Raw genomic sequence first — 19,821 nt, forward strand, 5'->3', positions numbered from 1 at the left:
TTTTAAGACTGTTCCTAAAAAAATTTAAAAAGACTTTTGAAATGCATTTTACTGAAGTGCTTTCATATATGCATTAATTTTTGTTTGAATGCACGTCTGTAGTTATTAGAGAATCTATAGACTTTTCCTAATGTCAAGTCGTGCCTCATCTTCAGTTGTGTTTGAGCAATTGACAAAGCTTTTGCTTTGCAACGGCTGAAGTTCCGGCTCATTCTCGCCGTCAGGGAATCGTTCCCACCACACAGGAAAATTTTCAGGTTCACCGTTGAAAATGAGCCGTTTCTTTTGTTCGGAATCCATTAATTTGTTGTTGCTTGGCAACTTCAATCTCTCATAAACTATTTTATTAGTAGAAACCGAAGTTGCTTTGAAACTTGCCTACAGGACAAACAAGATATGTGATGTGGAAACTATGCGGACAAAATTTCAGTAGAATAACGGAAATTCAAAAGTTAAATTTTTACTGAACATGTTTTTCAATTGCTTTTATACTGAAAAAACGTGTTCCAGCCTGGCGTCAAACTCCGGGCCTTAGAGTACAAAGGCATCGGTGTAACACTAGTTGAAATTGGAAGGCAACTGAAGGTTATGATTATTCGATGAAAAAGCAAGTTGATGAGACGTTAAAACGTTAAAAAAAGTTGTTTACTGGATAAAACCTTGTTACTGGAGTTTTTGCCCATTAATCAACTCCATACAAATTCATTATGCCCTGAAATTTAAGCTGAAACCATTCAATTGAAAATCTGCAAAAAAAAATAACAATCAGACATTTAAAAGACTAAAAGACTATAAAAAATCAATATCAAAATCAAAACTAAAATTGTCGAGAAAAAACAGTTTCAAAGGAAGCAAAACTTATTTTTTAAAATGTAATTGAGATACTAGGCCAAAAACCACACATTAAAAAAATAAACTTTTTTTCACGAAGACATTTTAAAACAAACTCTCCTTGAAAAAATATCTTTCTTTTTGAAACTAATTCTTAGTGACGGCGATTCAGTAGCAGATTCAGATGCTGAGAAAAACGTGAAGGAAAGCAAAAATTGAGAAGATTTGAGATTAAGCCAACCAGACTGAGAAAAGTAACACAAGCACAAAATAAACCTGAAATGAAAAAAAAAACTGAAAAGATTTGATATGATCCTTTGGTTTTGCGAGATATTTCAACTTGGTGGCGCTTACATTCCTATGATTCTTTAAAAAAAATCTTCGTGAAAGCTTTCATACTTAAAAGTGCTCAGTACGCAGGCGCATTCGCAGCCAGTGATAAGACGGCAATTCTCTGTTTCAGAAAATCCCTGCTCTGTGTTCCTCTCGTTTTACTAGGAGGAGCTTTCAGGAGGACGTTTTTTTAAGTACTAATCTTAGTTGACTTCCTAGTCCTTGTGGAATATGCTCAAACGCAGTTATTAACTCCGAAACGACCGAAGCCGAAGTATCAAATTGTGGAAATGTCAACAGAGAATTAATTGAAGCTAGCGGCCCTTGCGTTGAAATTTTTCATGATTCCGAAAGCTAAAGCCGGCGGCATTTTAAGCCAAAATTAACGGCTGGAAAAAATGGAATCATTACTTCACTCTCTATTTGTCAGTTTTACAATGTTTAACTTCAGCCGCAGCCATTTCGGAGTATCCTTCTGAGTCTCGGCTCGTTCTTTGAAGGACTAGAAAGTCAAAAGCATTACATCCCACAACGCCTATCCTGATAGCGTTGAACCTTTATACAGGGGCGGATTTAGGGGGGGGGGGGCGGACGCCCCCCCCCCCCCTCAGGGATTCGAACCCCTGCCAACCCAAAGGGTCCCCCCTTTGGTACTTTTTAAGAAATCCAATTTTGGCCGACCGACCCTAAAATTTTTCTAAAGGCGCCTTCGGCGCCAATATATACTAGTTTTGAGGGGGAGCGCGCGCCAAAAAACGGGTTTTTTTTTGTCAAAATTTTCTAAAAAGTGCCCAAAAACGGCTTTTTTGACCTGTTTTTTCAAAAAATTGCCTGCGGCGCAGAAAATTTGGCCAAAACAGGGTCTTATTACTGCTTTGGGAGAGCTAGGAAAATCAATCTGATCGACCTAAAAAAAAAAAAAAGGTCGTCAAAATTTTCGAAAATTTTTTGAAAATCCGCCCCCCCTCGAGAAAATCCTAGATCCGCCCCTGCCTTTATACATCAAATTTTTCTAGTTTCAAAACCGTTTGATAAATTTTGCTAGTTATTCTCACGAAACAGTAGAGCTAAAAAAAACATAACTTTGACTGCTAGTTGTAAAATGCTTTCATCAGAAAGAAAACTTAGCGCTACTTTACTCGTCAAAAGGTCTAAAAAACAGAATGTAAAGACCTTGTCTGTGAAACAAATTTTTTTTTACAGAAAATACATTTAATTAAATTGAACGAAGACAAAGAAAAACATCGTCAAATGTGTCAAATAACTCAACAAAATAACTCAGGATGTTTTGATCCAACCGGGCAATCAAGTTGTGAGCAAATTAAAAGTGGACCAGTACGGCCCTCTACTCTACGGCGCTCGAATTTTCTTGCTTTATACAAATAACACTGTAACTGTGTCCGTAAACTATAAAATAAGTTTTTTACTCGTCATACCTAACATACGTATCTGTCGAAATCAGTTCCTTACAATTATAAATTTGTAATTATAAACTCTATCAAAATTTTGAGCTTACATAAAGATCTATGTCGATGACAAAGGGTCTTTCGAAAGTCATTCTTTGGAACTAAAACTGAAACTCAATTTACATGAATTAGTCAAAGTGACATCCAAAAGTCTCCATAATCAACATTACAAAAAAGTATACGATATTTCTAGTTAAAGTGTAGAGACCTTTTCGTCAAATGGACTCCTGAAGGTTCTCAAAAGACTAAGCTTGCAAATGATTCATTCATAAATGACAATTTCAATTAGTATTAATTTAAGACCATTTATCCACGGGGGAAAGGACCAACACAAGAGCTGTACAGCTCATCACGGCGAACCGCTGTTGTGCCCCTGTTTAAGAACTACATGCACTTTTTTTTTGGTTATTTTTCTGGGCTGGGTAATGTTGCTTCACCCTCAAGCAACGAGCACGGCTCATGGTGGGCCTCGAACATCCGACCTTTCGATTGAGAGGCGGAGACGTAACCACTTCACCACCGCTCCCCAAATTAGACTAGGCATCCCCTACACTACGATTTAAAAATTTGAAACCACTCTTATACAAAAACTGATTTTGATTAGATGATACAAGCATGAAATATTTATCGCTCTGCTCTAGGGCTATACACTTTTACTGTAACGGGAGCTTACTTACCTCTTTTCGTAATGCTACGATTGAGTTCAATTCGTAGTTTGTTTTGTATTTTTTTAAATAATCGGTTGGTATTTTTATAAAAGCACAGTTATGGTTAAAAAACACTTCAGTAGATTGCCCAAAAAGGATTTCATACAACAGTTCAAGCGAAATTTTGACGTTTTTCATGCTGGTGTTGAAGGCAAAAAAATCAAAAATTTTCTTTGAAGTTTTTGTACAACTAATCTAAAATAATATTCGTCTTTTGTTCTTTGTGGATAATATTATCGAACATAAAAATTGATCGTTTTTTGTCAATATATTTTATCAAACAAGAAAGATTTCATAATAAACCTGCATTGCATTTGATTTATGACAAAACAGTTTTCCTGCAAAACTTCGTGGTTCACTTTGAAAAACCCTGATTGGCCCGTAAAGCTCACATTTATGTACCACGACATTTTACCTTTTCACTTGGTTCAAGAGCCCTTATTTCAAAGATTATGATGGCGCTCAAATTAAATCAACCATAGACATAAACAGACTATAGTCACTTTCCAACAAGATGTCAGTTTTGACGACTTGAAATTTTTTAACTACACCTTTTGCAACAATTATTTTATAATTTTTACAGGAGTCTTTGTCAATGACAAACTGTCTTGCAAAATTCATATTTTGAATAACAGAAGAAATCAATAAATTACATCAAACATAGATCCAATCGAAAATTTTTGCAGGCCATCAACATTAGTTGTCTATACACCCAAATTAGCATTACTGCAAACCTCTTGGTCCATTTGGAAAATACATGTTTGCTCAGTAAAGCTCACTTTTAAAGTACTAAGGGACTTGACTCTTTTATTTTACTCCTCCCATTAACGATCTGAAATTGTGAAACCTTCCATGCTCTTGTTATTTTCATGTTGCAATTTTTTTTTTAAATTTTTCCTCATGTCATACTTTTCATTCTATTTAACTGTGTAACAAACTATTTTTTCTAATATCATTTTGGAACTAGCAATCAAATTAGCTGTCCGCCTTTTTTATTCCCTGGTAGATTTTCAATTCATTAGGACTCGGGTTGAAATTGGTCCCCATTTTCGTCTTTTTTTTCAATAAGGGTACTGATTGAGCCCACTTTTTAGCCAAAGGAGCTAAAAGGACCAAAATTTAAAGAAATTATGCCCAATTTCGGTTCCCAGTTCCTAAGTATGCAGCTGAATGAGCCCAATTCTTCAGAAATGCGCAGAATTCCCAATTTTTAGAAAAAATTAGCTGAATGGGCCCAATTCTTAGTAAACAGAACTGAATGAGCTCAATTTTTATTCAACTGGGCTCATTCAGTTTCCTTCTTTAGATTGAATAAACCAAAACAAACGATAACTTTAAGAATTGATACAACAGATATATTACGTGTGTCTTGAGTACTGATTGAGTCGGTTCGAGCCCCGGCGAAATTGTTTTTGAACGGAAAAGGGCTGAAGGAAGGTAGTTAATGAGCCCATTTTTCTTTAGGCTCCCAATTGAGCACCATAGGGTCTTTTTCATCCGTGATAATTAGGGTATCAATTGTTGTAGAAGTTGAGCTCAATGGGTTCTTTTTTAATTATGCAAAAAAAGTTTCGACCCGAAAATTAGGTCTGATTCTGTAATTCTTCTTTGGCTCTGTTTTAAGTTTTCGTCCCATGAGTAATGCACTCTGTTCCAACTTTTTAGAAAAAATTGTTGTTTTTTCTAAAAATTTAGCCGGGATAACTCCTTCATGCCACGGGCGATATTGTTAGTTCAAATTCAGACTGACAAAATTTGTTACTTTGCTCACAGCTGCAACAAAATATAACTTTTTTACAGATTTCGCTGGAAAAAATTATATGAGCAACCGAAGTCAGAAACATTATTCGTTGAGAAGATACGGTGGTTCAAAAATTGCCAATTTAACCAAATTGAGAAACTTATATGGCGCTAATTAAACTGCGGAAAATGAACTAATGCAAGCTTAACCCGCACTCAGTAAAAAGGTAATAATAGATTATATGAGATTTATTTGTCAGTCTCCTTAAATTAATTTTTTTTTCACAAATTTTATTGAATTATTGTGCAAACGCCGATTATTTAGTTTTAATTTTGCTCTGTTTTGTGTGCTTTTCAGTAGGTCACCGAACTAAAGGAAACTGTAATTTTGTGACTTTAGCTTAAACTTAAATGAAATTTGATTTTTACTGTTTTCTTGCAGAATAGCTAAATTATATTCCATTATAAATTATTTTTTTTGTGAGATATTATTTTGATAGAAAAAGGAATTATAACCTATTATAATAGATTATAAGAGATTATAAGAGATTTTCCGAAAAACTATAATCAGTTATAACTGATTATGATTTATTAGAATGTTATTAAAAATGTTTTCATTATAATGGAGTATTAATCGTGTAAACATCAAAACATGGCGCTTATAATTAATTATAATTTTGCTAAATGTACGATTTTAATTAAAATATAATTGATTATTTTCTCTTTTTACTGAGTGCGGAAATGCTCTGAAAAGCATTGATAATAAATCTATGATCAAAATTTTGATTTTTCCGCCTTTTTCTGTAAGTTGTAACTTTGTAAGAGACCAATTAAAAAATTTGTGTGGTTCAAAAAAACTTGTCTGAGAGACAACAAAAACGCCAATATGGCAAAATAAAAAAAAAGCCAAAATTTAGACAGCTCCGACTTTTTCGTAAAATTATCCACTTGCTCCACTTTCAAAGTCGAAACATAAGTCGAGCACCTCGACCCGGGTACCCAGGATTATTCTGTTTTGCGTTTCACTATACTAACTTCAAAGCTGTCACTGAACTTTGCTTCGATAAGGCACTAAAACCACTGTTGATCAAACTGTTATCGAAAGATCGTCAAATAACTATGGCTTTGTTCTAAGCATTATCAGAAGAAATATCTTTTAGTTTCATATTGACTGGTGGCTCATCCATTTTGATATTGCTAATAATCAGCAAAGTTAGAGTTTCGATGCAAATTAATACTTGTTTGACTGCTGTTTATCCGTAAACATACTAAGTTGAACCAATAAGTTTTTCAAGCCGAAAGTTTTATTCCTATTTCTCCTGACCAAAAAATCCGAATCTTCATAATCAAAATATGCAAAAGAAAAATAAGCGTAGATTTGGTCATCGCAAACATCTAGATTCAATTCGAGGAATCGCTTGTTTATTGGTTATTCTATTCCACTGTGAAATACCGCTTTTTTCAAACGGGTACTTAGGAGTTGACGTTTTCTTCACACTATCTGGTTTCTTAATAACTTCAATATTACTTGAAGAGTTATCAGACAGAGGTGAAATTGACCTGGTCAGATTTTATTGCCGACGTTTTTCACGACTTTTTCCTGCCTCGTGTGTTGTTTTAGTTTCTACAACTTTTGTTTACAAACAAATCGAACTAACCGAATATGTCGACAAACATAAGTCTTCATTTTTTGCATCGGCATTTTATGTCGAAAACTGGCATGCGTTAAAATCTTCAATGGATTATTTTACCGACGACGCTTCAGACCAAAGTCCCGTAATGCATTATTGGTCACTTTCAATCGAAGAACAATTTTACCTGTTTTTTCCATTACTTCTTTCATTATTATGGCATATTTGCCAGAAAAATTTGACCCAATTAATCTACTTATTTTCTATCATTTTGCTGTTTGCAACAAGTTTTAATTATTATCTATGGTCGCAAAACGCAATGATGTCTTATTTATCAACTTTCGGACGCCTATATCAATTGCTTGCAGGTTCCTTGCTTTCTATTTTTGTCGTCATCGGTAAAATGAAAGATACTTTTATCGACAAAAATAAAGCGAGCTTCAAAACATTAACCGATATCATTTCTGGTTTGTTAGTAACTTTTTTCGCTGTTACACTTTTTTATTTTAGAAATTCAGAAACTTTATATATGGGTCAATTGAGTGTCCTCTTATCAGTGATGATTTTTGCTATTCTTGAGATATCATCTGATAATGGGAAAATTAGACTATTATTATTTGAGAACAGTTTCTTGTGTTACATTGGCAAGTTATCATACAGCATGTATTTATGTCATGTTCCGATTACAAAATTTGGGGAGATCCTGGAAACTTTTTCTGTTAACGAATATTTAAGGGCAGCTCAAATTTTGGGCTTGTCATTTTCGGCTGCTTTGACTTTATTTTATGCGGTTGAAAAACCATCGAAACACGTTTTAACCAAATTGAATCTTAGTCCATGTCAATTTTTTTTGGTTTTTATAGTATCTTCTATTTTTCAAGTGACATTACTTGCTTGTATTTTCTCAAATCATATATATTTTATAATGAGGAGTGCAGAAAGTGATATCACAAATGTTTCTGCAAAGTTACCAGATATTCAAACAAACTCAATGAAATGCGATACGTTCCGAAAGCTCGGAAGCGTTTTTCTGAACGGAGACTCATACACTAAAGCGTGGATAGAACCGTTTTTTGAAATGAAAAAAGAGTGCAACATATCTTCAACTTATAACCATATATGGGCAGGCGCCTCGCCGTATTTAACTGTTGTTAAGAAAACCGACACGCCCTTAATTTATGGCAAATTTTCCGATTTCAGAGTAAACTCAAAGAGATTTCTAACATTAATTAAACCTGATGTTACTTTCTTTTTCTCAAGGTCAATTCACCTCGTGAAATTTTGGTACAGAAATTACAGCGCAATAAGTGCCGAAAACGATTTGCTAAATTGGAAAAAGATGATCAGCCAAGCTTATGATGATTTCATTCCTGATGCTTTACAATATACTACTGGAGTGTTTTTAATCGAACATCCTCACGTGAAAAATGACCTCAATTTATGTTTCAAGAAAGTTCGTAATTGGCGCAGAGGCAAAAACTCCTCAAAACTACAATGTCAAATTGAACTTCACTATGACAAAGGCGTGGAATTCATAAGGAAACTGTTTCAAGGGTTCAAGAAGAAATACGAAAAGTTCTATTATATCGACTTGGGTGAATTATTATTTTCAAACACTTCAGAATCATTTTCATTTGACGCTTTGGATGGAAATGTTGCAGTTTGGGATGATTTGAACCACATCAGTCCGGCTTTTGCTAAGAAAAAACTTCAAGATATGGTCAAAGAACTGATGAACCAAAATGTTTCAATTATTTAATTCATATATAAAGTTATATAAACAGATTAATGAGATTTTCGACGTTTTTTTTATCATTGAAATTTGACATTATTTAGTTTCTCAAGTTTCTTAAAGTTCAGTAGGATCAATCTACACGCTATTTACCTCAAATTGGCTTCGCAATCAAACTAACACAGGATCGTTTTCGACCAATCTTGTGTTTTTATGGCACCAATAAATACTAGTTTTGAGTGGGGAGCGGGCTCCAAAAAGCCAATTAATCACATGCCACAATACGTGTCCAGAAAACCCGGGTCGAGGTCCGCGACTAATTGTTCGCCTTCAACTCCGCGACCAAAAGGCCATAGTCAGGACAGGGTCTTAAGTCGCGGACAAATTCTGAAAATACCGTATCAGGGTCGCGATGGTCATAAAATTAGTCGCGGTGGTCAAAAATTAGTCGCGGCCGTCGAAAATTAGTCGCGACGTGGTCGAAAATTAGTCGCAGCCGTCGAAAATTAGTCGCGACGTGGTCGAAAAATAAGTCGCAAATTTAGTCGCGACATGGTCGAAAAATTATTCGCGACGTGGTCAAAAAAGTGGTCACAAATATGGTCGCGGTATGATCAAAATTAGCCGCGGCATGGTTGGTCAAAAAACAAGTTGCGGCGGTCGAATAGTTAGTCGCAGCGATCAAAAAAATAGTCGCGGCATGGTCGAATTATTAACATACATACATGTTTAAATAATTTTAAGAAAACCGACACCTCTTTGATGAAAGGTAAAATTTCCTATTTCATAGTAAAATCAAAGAAATTTCTCACACTAGTTAAACCTGACGTTACTTTCCTTTTTTCACTCTCAGTTCACATCGCAAAACTTTGATGATCAGCCAAGCTTATGATGATTTCATTATTTAGGCTTTACAGCATGCTACTAACTTGATAATCGAATATTCTCACGTAAAAAAGGTCAGAGTTTGACAGAAAATTCAGTCGAGAAGGCCCTATAGTTGAATCCAGAAAGTCGAACCCAGAAAGTCGAAATTGAACCCAGAAAGTCAAAATAGAAACAGAAAGTCGAAATTCATTTGTAAACCTAAGAATTGCGGGTTATGGTAACAATTTAACCATCAATTTTCTCTTGCATAGCTGCTTTTCTGGAATAATATTTCAATTTTTAATTTTTTTTTCTAGATTTCAAATTGTCCATTTTCAGTAACTTGACATCAGTTGTCTTCAAACTGTTGTGTTTATGCAAGGGGAAAAGTAATTGCATGTCGGGCATTGCAACCACGGTAAACTAGTCGAATTGTAGCACTGTTCAAACATAACAGGGATAACAGCTGGCCTCATTTTCAATTGTAAAATGAAATATCAAATGTCGGGGTGGAGTTGGGTGGGTATTCCTGAACCCGTCGACTTAAGAAGAGTGATTGATTGATCTTTGTTGCAGTAAATGTAGCAAAACTTTTTCAACGTGGTTGAGTGTTGTTGTCAATGATAGGATCATTACGAAGTTTGCCATTTTTTGAGTGTTGCTATCCCGGCAAAGTTTGATGCAGGTTGGTTCTAGTTATTCGTTGCAGAGTGCGTCAGGTAGTATATGCTACTGGAGAGCAACTGCCGAAAATTTGTAAAGGCTGGAGCGCTATACATATCGGTTGGCAAAAAACCAACCAAATGTCATATATATTTACACACAGCCGTATCATATTTTCACTTCTCGTGGGCATCAAGAAAGGAGAGATTGAGACTGCAAAAAATTAAAAACTTATCCAGTGGTATCTTTTAAATTGGGTCACCATATCAGTTAATGATAAACGCAAAGCAGAAGGTGGAAACCCTCATACGCGAAGGACCGAATGCGCGAAAATTAAAATCAGCCAATCAGATTTCACTAATCTAAAATTTGCAAAGATAGTAAACATTTCCAGGGACTGAAAATTGATATTGGACGAATATAAAAACGGCAGAAATATGCAAAATTTTCAAATTGTCACTGACTGCCGCCGAATTAGAACAAAATTTATATTTCAAGGGTTTCGTAATGAAAGAAGCAAAATATTGCTTCATTTGTTTCATTTTAATTGAATGGCAATTGTTTCTTTTTGAAAATTAACTTTCGGCTTATTTTGTTTTCGGTCCTTCGCTCACGAGTTTTTTTCGCGCTTGAGAATACCCGCACTGAAGTTGAATAGATAAAAATCGATTATATTGGATTTTCATTGTCAGTCTCTCTAAAACTACAAAAACAATTGATTATAATCGATTGAAAATGGATTAAATTAATAATATTTTTTAAGCAATAAAATCCCCATATAATCGATTATAACTGATTATTTTCAAAACAAATTTATTAGAAGAAAACAAATTCATAGGGGTACGTGAGGGGGTACGTTGGGAGGAGTTACGTTGGGGACGAGAGGTACGTTGGGGGGGGGACGTGAGGAACTGGTCAAAAATGCTGTTTTTGGGCCCTTTTTGGAAAATTACTACATATTGGCCGCCCCTGGATGAACGTGTTCGTTCGAGTTTTGCAGATTCATTTTGTTCAAGTCATTATATACAAAATTTAATTATCTTTCATCGATTTTATGTACAAAAAATAATCCATTATTTTGAAAACAAAAATGGATTATAATCGATTATAATGGATTATAATGGATTTAAATTTTTCAAAAATAATCGATTACAGTAGATTAAAAATCGATTACGTGGTCTAAATATGCCATGATAATCGATTATATAGACAACATTTTAGTCAATGAAAATCCATTATTTTCGATTATTACCCATGAAACTTCGGTGCGGGTAGCCCCTTGTCAGACCTCCTCGCACCTGTGAATCTACTGTTTCGATGAACTTCATGATGATTTCATGGCGACAATTTCTGATGTATTTCGAGTCGTCCAATTTACTTTCCATGAGGCATTTGTTGCCTGCATACTTTCTTAAGCTTCAATGATCAATGACGCGTTGGGCGAACACGTAATGAGGTTTTTTTTATTTCCCGTCCTGTACATAATTCACAAATACTGAATGTTCCGACTGCAAAACCCCGAATGTTCCGACTGTCCATTAATTAGTCTCGCATAGTTTTTGGTAAATGAAGCTTTGACAAACTATAGGTTTTATGCTGATACTCATGCAAAGAGTTAGACTTTGAGTCGTTCAATTAACACCCACACACCCACACACACACTTACACAGACATATATATACATATAGATATATATACAGGGGAGGATTTAGGGAATGGAAATTTAATCGTTGGAAGAAACGTGTTTCTTATTCCACGAAAGGTCTCAAAACAAGGGAATTTTCGGCACGCTTGCTGTTTCCACTAAAAAATAAAAAAAAAACAAAAAAAATCCCCCCAACCCAAGATATACCACCCGCCTCCCTCACGTACCCCGATCCCCCATGTATCCCCCACCCCCAACCACAGCTAACAATTTCATCTGCTTGAAGTTTTAATTGACGTACCGTACGCATTGTTGAATTAGCCAATCAGACTCAACCACATACATTTTTCGTTCTATGTGGAAATTCTAATTTTGGGCCGTTTAGTGCATAAGACCCTCCTCCTTTCTTGATGCCCACGAGAAGGGAAAATATGATACACCAATGTGTAAATATATATGACATTTGGTTGGTTGGTTAAAATGATCTTGCATTATTCTCTTATCTGAAGGACAAAATGAGGGGTCTACGCCGAAATTTAATTGTTCGAGGAAACTTATTTCTTAACCCACACAAGGCTCCAAAACAACGGCATTTTCGGCACGCTTGTTGTTTCCACTAAGAATTCAGAAAAATAAAAAACTGTTGAACCTTATTAAGCAAGACAAAACTTCCAAATTTTTGAATCAATTAAAAGTGTTTTTCCTTAATTGGTCTTTCAGACATAGTTGCGAATTAGCTTTAAGTGTGGTTATTTTTGTCATGCCAGACATTATGAACTTCGAATTATTAGTGGTTTAATCTTTTGAGTGCTAGAAAGCATGACTTTGCCTTCTATCTATTGCAAATGGGCTAGTTGAAAGCTGTTGTAGAAAGCTAGTTGAAAGCTCGTTGACAGCTGGTTTACCGCAGATTTGACATTCGTACAAAGGACCTTTATTGTAGTCTTTTGACATGGGAGCTCGAAGTTTTTTTTTCAGAATTACACGCAGTCAGTCTTAATTTCAGTCGGCTGTAGTTGGATAGTACAACCCAAAATTTTTACATTTGACAGCGATAACCCCTAAATCTTATCTAAAACTTTACTTAAGAAAATGTTGAATTATAATAGTAAGTAAAAAATATATAGATAAGAGAATCATTCGAATATGTATGAGCAACTATATCCTTCACTGGCTTTCGCGATTTATATCTTTCACTCAACTAAATCTTTCACTCACTGTGTTGGTTTTAGCACCATAGACTTAACCGTGTCTCTAGATTTAATTGACAGGTCTATGTCTTCACTTAGCATAATTGATAGTAGCGGTCATGTTATCCTAGTACATAACACTTGATGCGCACTTGACCTCTTTCACATTTCCCCTCAACGAAAAATTTCATAGGTACTAAGGTAATTCCGAGAACAAAAAACAAACAAAATTTTCAAAAGTTCTAGTTCTAATTCATTTCTTTCCTGGTACTTGATCTAGTTTGTATACAGCGAACATTTGTCTCTTTAGCTTCCTGCGTAGAGATGGCGTCAATCCTGAAGAAATGGGTAGGTCTTCCGGCAAAACTGGTATCGTTGATAGATCCGACTTCTCTCTGATATCTTCACCGAATGCTAGAGAGGACTACCAAAAAACTGTGTGTGTTTCTTGTTTCTCCTAGATGACCTATTCGAAGGGTTTGAAAACTGTGATTCTTCGTAACCATCTTTGCTTGAACGCTGTTTTGTGGATACTGGCCTGTTTTGTGGATCTCTTGGCTTGTTTTGTGGATGCTCAATCTTCCGCTTATCCGGTGGCTTCTTTGTCGCGGCCGTTGAATCCGTTTCTTGCCTCGTCACCGACTCGCTTGAAGTATTTTCTGAAATTTCTGCTTCAGTCGTCGTTTGGAAGCAATTATTTGGGCTGCTGAGTCCAGTAGTTCTATACGGTTTGGCATCTGAAATTTGTGTTTGTATACATGGGAATTCATGGGTTTGGCATCCATCGCTAGCTTTACCGAGCCATCTTTTTTTGCGGTGATCGATACCGGAGCTACAAATTGATCGCTTGTGCGCTTGCCTAGTTTTATGATTTGTCCCTCTATGATCAATTGTTATATTCAGCTCGAACCTTAGCTTGTATGTGAATTGACACCCTTCTCCCTTTTGCTGAACAGGAATTAATGGCGAGTTGAACAATATGTATACTTCATGATTCTTAGAGCGACCCAATCTTTGAAATACATGGCCGAATTTTTTGTTGAAATAATTCTTCCAGAGACGTGTCTCTTCTGATTCTTGTTTTACTTCCGATATATCGTTTATCGTGTTTGACGGTGGTTTTAGTTGTGGTATGACTATGCAGACACCTGCTCGTTTTTTTTTGATATGGGGAACCTTTTACCGTGATTCTTCACCCGTTCGAACACACGTCAGTTTCTAAGATACCAAACAAATTGATCGGTTTTTGATTGCAATCAACATTTGCTGTTGTGAAAGGATTTCGGCCTAAGAAGATGATTTTGCATTCGGGCCTTTTGCTATTAGTAAATCTGCTGTCCGTTAATTGACAAAGGACACGGGCTTCCAGTACCTATCGTTGCCTTGAATAAAGGTCCTTTCGATTTCAAGGTAGTCCTGAGACATTTAGTCTTCCCAGTGGCTGAATTTATTACTTCCACCTTCTTGGCCGAGTCATTCTACTATGTTTGTTGTTTTAAGCTTGGATTGACATGAGGAGTTCTTCTTTAACCCTCATTTGATTTGTGAAAGTAGTCGAGTTTTCTGATGATGACTGGTTCTGTTTTTGGAGGTTTATGGCTGTGAGATATATTTTTTACTGTAAAAGGGTATTTTTAGTGTATCGTTTACTGTGTTACCGGATCGCACAAACAGTCCTTTCTCAATGTCTAAAAACCTCATTTTGGCTTTAAAAAAGTGACGTTCACATACTTTTCAATCTCTTCCGTCCAATTACCTTTTGATGCTTGTCTTGCCAATCTGAGGTAAAAACAACTTTCCAGAACTTCTCTGTCGCCGTGTGATGAACCATTTAGTTGCATCCTTTGGATGGTGTACTTTTTTACGTTCTCAGCGCCGTAAAAAAATCTCAATGTGATTGAATTGAGATTTACGTGTGCATGTTGTTGAAAGAAGCTCTCCTTCCCTTCGTTACCCAAGGCAAAAAAGTCGAGACTTGATTATAGCTTTTGTCTTGTCAAAGTAGACGTTTGGAATTGTTTTGGGTCCCGTCTACCGACTTTCTTCATTTGCTTCGTTGGTATTCCAAAGCGCTGCTTCTGTTCTTGCTATTCTGTTAACCGTCTCAGTTTAAGTTTTTGTTGACAGAATAATTTCAGGTTTTCCGCGGTGGGTTGTCAAATACTGGTGATAATACTGATAATACTGATATTAGCATAGTCGGATTGCAGTTTTCCTTAAAAAAACGGCAGGAAAAATTGTCCCACCAATGCCTCCCATGGATATAGAGATTCTGGTGATGGCTTACCCCAAAAAGAAGGTACTCTGAGCAGTTCCGTCCTGTCTTTGGATAAAGGAATTGGTGGCTGAGCCATGTGATATCTTTGAATCTAATCTAAAACTTGACTATAATACGTTGTATTATAATAGTATGTAATTAGAATATAAATAAGAGAATCAATTGAATATGTATGAGCAATTACATCTTTCACTAGCAGCCGAGAGAGCATTGGTTTTGGCACCACATACTTACCTGTGTCTCTTGGTTTAATGGACAGATCAGAATGCTTAATAGATAATAGCGGTCATATTATCATAGTACGTAACACTTGGTGGTGGACGCTTGACTTCCACCACATTAAAAATATCCTGCTCAATGCTTGTTTTATGCTATTATTGAACCTTTAACATCCGTATATAGCGAAATATTAAATCATAGGTAAAAAATGTATGTTCTCTGTAACAAAATTTCCGATCAGTCGGGCTGTTTTCTTATTCTGGGTCGTCAGATGTTACCTAATTTTTCCAATAAATTTTAAGTTCACATCGGTGGAAAAAAAATTGAGTGCAACATTCACATTCATTTTGTTTGTTTCACACTAAGAACTTTGTGCATAATGTATTTCATACCAAAATGATTAGCAAATAATTGAAATTAGATGTGACGCCTTTGTGAGTACAATTCAAATGAACTATGCGCGGCTTAAGGATGATCAAAACAACCACAAACAGTTTGTTTAAAATTTCTTGAGTTTTATAATTGGCTTGATTTGATTTTAAAAAAAGAATCAATTGAATATGTATGGAATGCCAGCTATTGGAATGCCAGCTATGCTTAATAGATAATAGCGGTCATATTATCATAGTACGTAACACTTGGTGGACGCTTGACCTCCACCACATAAAAAGGTGACAATTTTGACGAGTTGAACTTGGGCTTAAGTGAGATGTGGGATGTGACTTTTCCTGATAACCTTTACCTCGTCCGTAATATAAGTATTGTTAGTGACTTTGACGAATTAAAATTTTTGAATAGAATTTTTCCTGACCTCCTGTCCAATATTTTTCTGTAAACCACTACCTTCTCTGGATAATGAACTTATTCGATTTCGAGGCCTTCGGTTTTTGCTCAACTCTAAATCTTATGGTTCCTTTCTTCAAGTCACTCCTCAAATTCGCTAAAAGTAGTGTGTTTCCTTCCGTTTACTTGCTTAGTGCCCCCAATCCTTCTTTGTGGTTCAAGTGTCTCTCATAAAGTTTTCAGTCATTTGCCGCGATGGCCAAAGTTTCCAGTGCAGTGACAGTTTTTGTTCCATCTGCCTGCTTCTTGAAATTTGATGATACGTCTCTGCTGGTCGTTCCTTTCCTCGCCACTCAACTGATAACTTTGTCTTTAAACATTGACCATTCGGTGTTAGGTTTGCAACCACCGTGAAGCTGAAACGGCAATCTTTATGAATAGTACGCCATGTTGTGCGGATGTCTTCCAAAATTGTTTTAAATGCTGATTGAAGTTTGTCAAAGTTTGGATCTACCTGCATCGTACACTGTTTCCGTTTTTTTGTCTGAATTTATATTTCAACGAGACTACAGCTGTGTAGAATATCTGATTTAGCCCTTTTGACTCACAAAACTTACCTAAATTGGCGTTTTTGATTCCTCAATACCGATCTTTCCTCAAATTTCGCGGAATGCTATGCTGACTGATATATCCCTTTAAAAATATGACAATTTTTTCACAGCCTGATTTTCTGGTTTTAAAAGCAGATGGACGCTTTTGGAAACTGTCGAGTGTGTCTATTATGAAGAGCTTTTTTCCGTTTAGACCAAAAATAGGTCCGGTAGATACTAACTGAAATTCTTCTTTTGGTGCGGAAAAATTTGTCACAAGTTCTGAGCAATAAAATGACTGGGAATCTGTAACCTTCTCACCAAATGCTGAACACGCTCTACACAAAATGCACACAACGATGATTTTTAATTCATTTTTGTCTATCAGAGATATTGGGCGCGTCAATCATCGCCTCTTGGCCCGGATGCGTCCTCTGGAGCCTGGACATCACTGCTTTCCTCAAGCATGTTGGTATACCAACTGTGTTTTCTATTACTCTGCAGTCGCTGATTGCCGCAGCGTCGTCCCAGAATCTGACTATGAAGCTTCCTTGTCTAAGAAGTCCCTCTCTGTCTTTTGCAAGGACCCAACTGACCCAGTTGTGCTTCATCAACTGACCCAGTTGGCTATCCTTCGTTGTCAATTCTCCCGAAAGTTTGGCATCCAGGTTGTCGTGTAGCTCAGTGGGGAATGCTGGGTCAAATGAAGGGCATCTTTGACGTACTATGGGTTCTCTTTTTTTATCCTGCCACCATATTGACTCTAGTCCTTCTGCCTAGTCTGGTTGTCCAGAATTTGGCCAGCGTCCTAGCGTAGTTTGTCATGTTGTGGTTTAGTTCCCTCTCTCTCCTTCTCAATTTTGTCCTCTGTGATTCGACCGGCTCTCTTTTACTCAACATTCTTATTGTGGCTTTCCTTCTGGTTGATCAATGTCAAATTGAACTGTTTCATAAAAATCCTCTGAATGGGCAAATTTTTTATTGAATGTATTGATTATTGGATTGATTGATGTGGTATTTTACTTCTAGGTAACAGTCGGAGACAAAAATTTAGCTGATATTTTAGCTGAGTACGGCGTATTTAACTGAAAGCGACGATATTTTAGCTGAGCTGACTTCTTCTGATTGGTATAATTCTGACTCGACGCCCTCTCGTGTCGAAATAGGTGTTCGTGTAAAAATTAGTAATGAGCGATTGTGGTTGCTTACTGTTTCTTGCGATGACTTAAAATTTTGCATAAATTGTTCTAGTTGGCTTAAGAGTTTGCAGCGTAGAGTTCCGATATATACAGAAAATTGCATAAAATGATCTAATTGGTTAGGATAAAAATCGTGGAAGTGTGTTCCTGTTTATAAATTCTCTGATTGGCTAATATTTAAACCGCGAGTTTCACTGAAACAAATTAGTTTGCCGGTAACTTAGCTCAATTTTGATTGGTTTCTGTACAAATTAAAGCTTCTTTGCGTCAATCTACCAAGTTTTGATAATTTCTTGAACAGATTAAATCGTAAATGAATTCTAAAAAATGTACATCATTGGGTTGAGATTTGATGCTTACATACATGATTTCTTCTTGGTCGGAAGGGTTCTGAATTTAAATGTTAATTGCTCGACAGGCCTCGTCGAAAACCATGATTGTTTTGACCACAAATTGTTCAAAGTAAAAAGATGTTGCAGGGGATTTGAACTTCGGTTTTCTTGATAGGTGATCTACCACTCCTGCTGTTTAAATGAGTACTTTCTTCATTTGCTTCGTTGGTATTCCAAATCGCTGCTTCTGTTCTTGCTATTCTGTTAACCGTCTCAGTTTAAGTTTTTGTTGACAGAATAATTTCAGGTTTGCCGCGGTGGGTTGTCGAATACTGGTGATAATAATGATAATACTGATAATAGCATAGTCGGATTGCAGTTTTCCTTAAGTGAAACGGCAAGGAAAAAGTGTCCCACCAATACCTCCCATGGATATAGAGATTCTGGTGATGGCTTACCCCAAAAAGAAAGTACTCTGAGCAGTTCCGTCCTGTCTTTGGATGAAGGAATTGGTGGCTGAGCTATGTGATATCTTTGAATCTAATCTAAAACTTGACTATAATACGTTGTATTATAATAGTATGTAATTAGAATATAAATAAGAGAATCAGTTGAATATGTATGAGCAATTACATCTTTCACTAGCAGCCGAGAGAGCATTGGTTTTGGCACCATAGACTTACCTGTGTCTCTTGGTTTAATTGACAGATCAGAATGCTTAATAGATAATAGCGGTCATATTATCATAGTACGTAACACTTGGTGGTGGACGCTTGACTTCCACCACATTAAAAATATCCTGCTCAATGCTTGTTTTATGCTATTATTGAACCTTTAACATCCGTATATAGCGAAATATTAAATCATAGGTAAAAAATGTATGTTCTCTGTAACAAAATTTCCGATCAGTCGGGCTGTTTTCTTATTCTGGGTCGTCAGATGTTACCTAATTTTTCCCATAAATTTTAAGTTCACATCGGTGGAAAAAAAATTGAGTGCAACGATCACATTCATTTTTTTGTTTTACACTAAGAACTTTGTGCATAATGTATTTCATACCAAATTGATTAGCAAATATTTGAAATTAGATGTGACGCCTTTGTGAGTACAATTCAAACGAACTATGCGCGGCTTAAGGATGATCAAAACAACCACAAACAGTTTGTTTAAAATTTCTTGAGTTTTATAATTGGCTTGATTTGATTTTAAAAAAGAATCAATTGAATATGTATGGAATGCCAGCTATTGGAATGCCAGCTATGCTTAATAGATAATAGCGGTCATATTATCATAGTACGTAACACTTGGTGGACGCTTGACCTCCACCACATAAAAAGGTGACAATTTTGACGAGTTGAACTTGGGCTTAAGTGAGATGTGGGATGTGACTTTTCCTGATAACCTTTACCTCGTCCGTAATATAAGTATTGTTAGTGACTTTGACGAATTAAAATTTTTGAATAGAGTTTTTCCTGACCTCCTATCCAATATTTTTCTGTAAACCACTACCTTCTCTGGATAATGAACTTATTCGATTTCGAGGCCTTCGGTTTTTGCTCAACTCTAAATCTTATGGTTCCTTTTTTCAAGTCACTCCTCAAATTCGCTAAAAGTA

The 19,821-nt window shown here is 36.0% G+C and overlaps 4 protein-coding genes across 7 annotated transcripts in view; 3 read left to right on the forward strand and 1 right to left on the reverse strand.

Moving 5' to 3' along the window:
• Positions 1-19,821, forward strand: part of LOC134853411 (serine/arginine repetitive matrix protein 1-like) — a 458,950-nt gene that overhangs the window by 226,925 nt on the left and 212,204 nt on the right. The gene's annotated exons all lie outside the window — the stretch shown is intronic.
• The window catches only part of LOC134853413 (Golgi-associated PDZ and coiled-coil motif-containing protein-like), a 340,830-nt gene that overhangs the window by 226,925 nt on the left and 94,084 nt on the right, over positions 1-19,821 (forward strand). The gene's annotated exons all lie outside the window — the stretch shown is intronic.
• Positions 1-19,821, reverse strand: part of LOC134853417 (uracil phosphoribosyltransferase homolog) — a 253,203-nt gene that overhangs the window by 116,617 nt on the left and 116,765 nt on the right. The gene's annotated exons all lie outside the window — the stretch shown is intronic.
• On the forward strand, positions 6,194-8,467 carry LOC134853518 (O-acetyltransferase OatA-like). The gene is made up of 2 exons (XM_063869517.1): positions 6,194-7,460; positions 8,262-8,467. The coding sequence occupies exons 1-2, from the start codon at positions 6,431-6,433 to the stop codon at positions 8,465-8,467; spliced, it is 1,236 nt and encodes a 411-aa protein (XP_063725587.1). The 5' UTR covers positions 6,194-6,430.

Source organism: Symsagittifera roscoffensis, chromosome 8, assembly GCF_963678635.1.
Source record: "Symsagittifera roscoffensis chromosome 8, txSymRosc1.1, whole genome shotgun sequence".
Classification (NCBI taxonomy): domain Eukaryota; kingdom Metazoa; phylum Xenacoelomorpha; order Acoela; family Convolutidae; genus Symsagittifera; species Symsagittifera roscoffensis.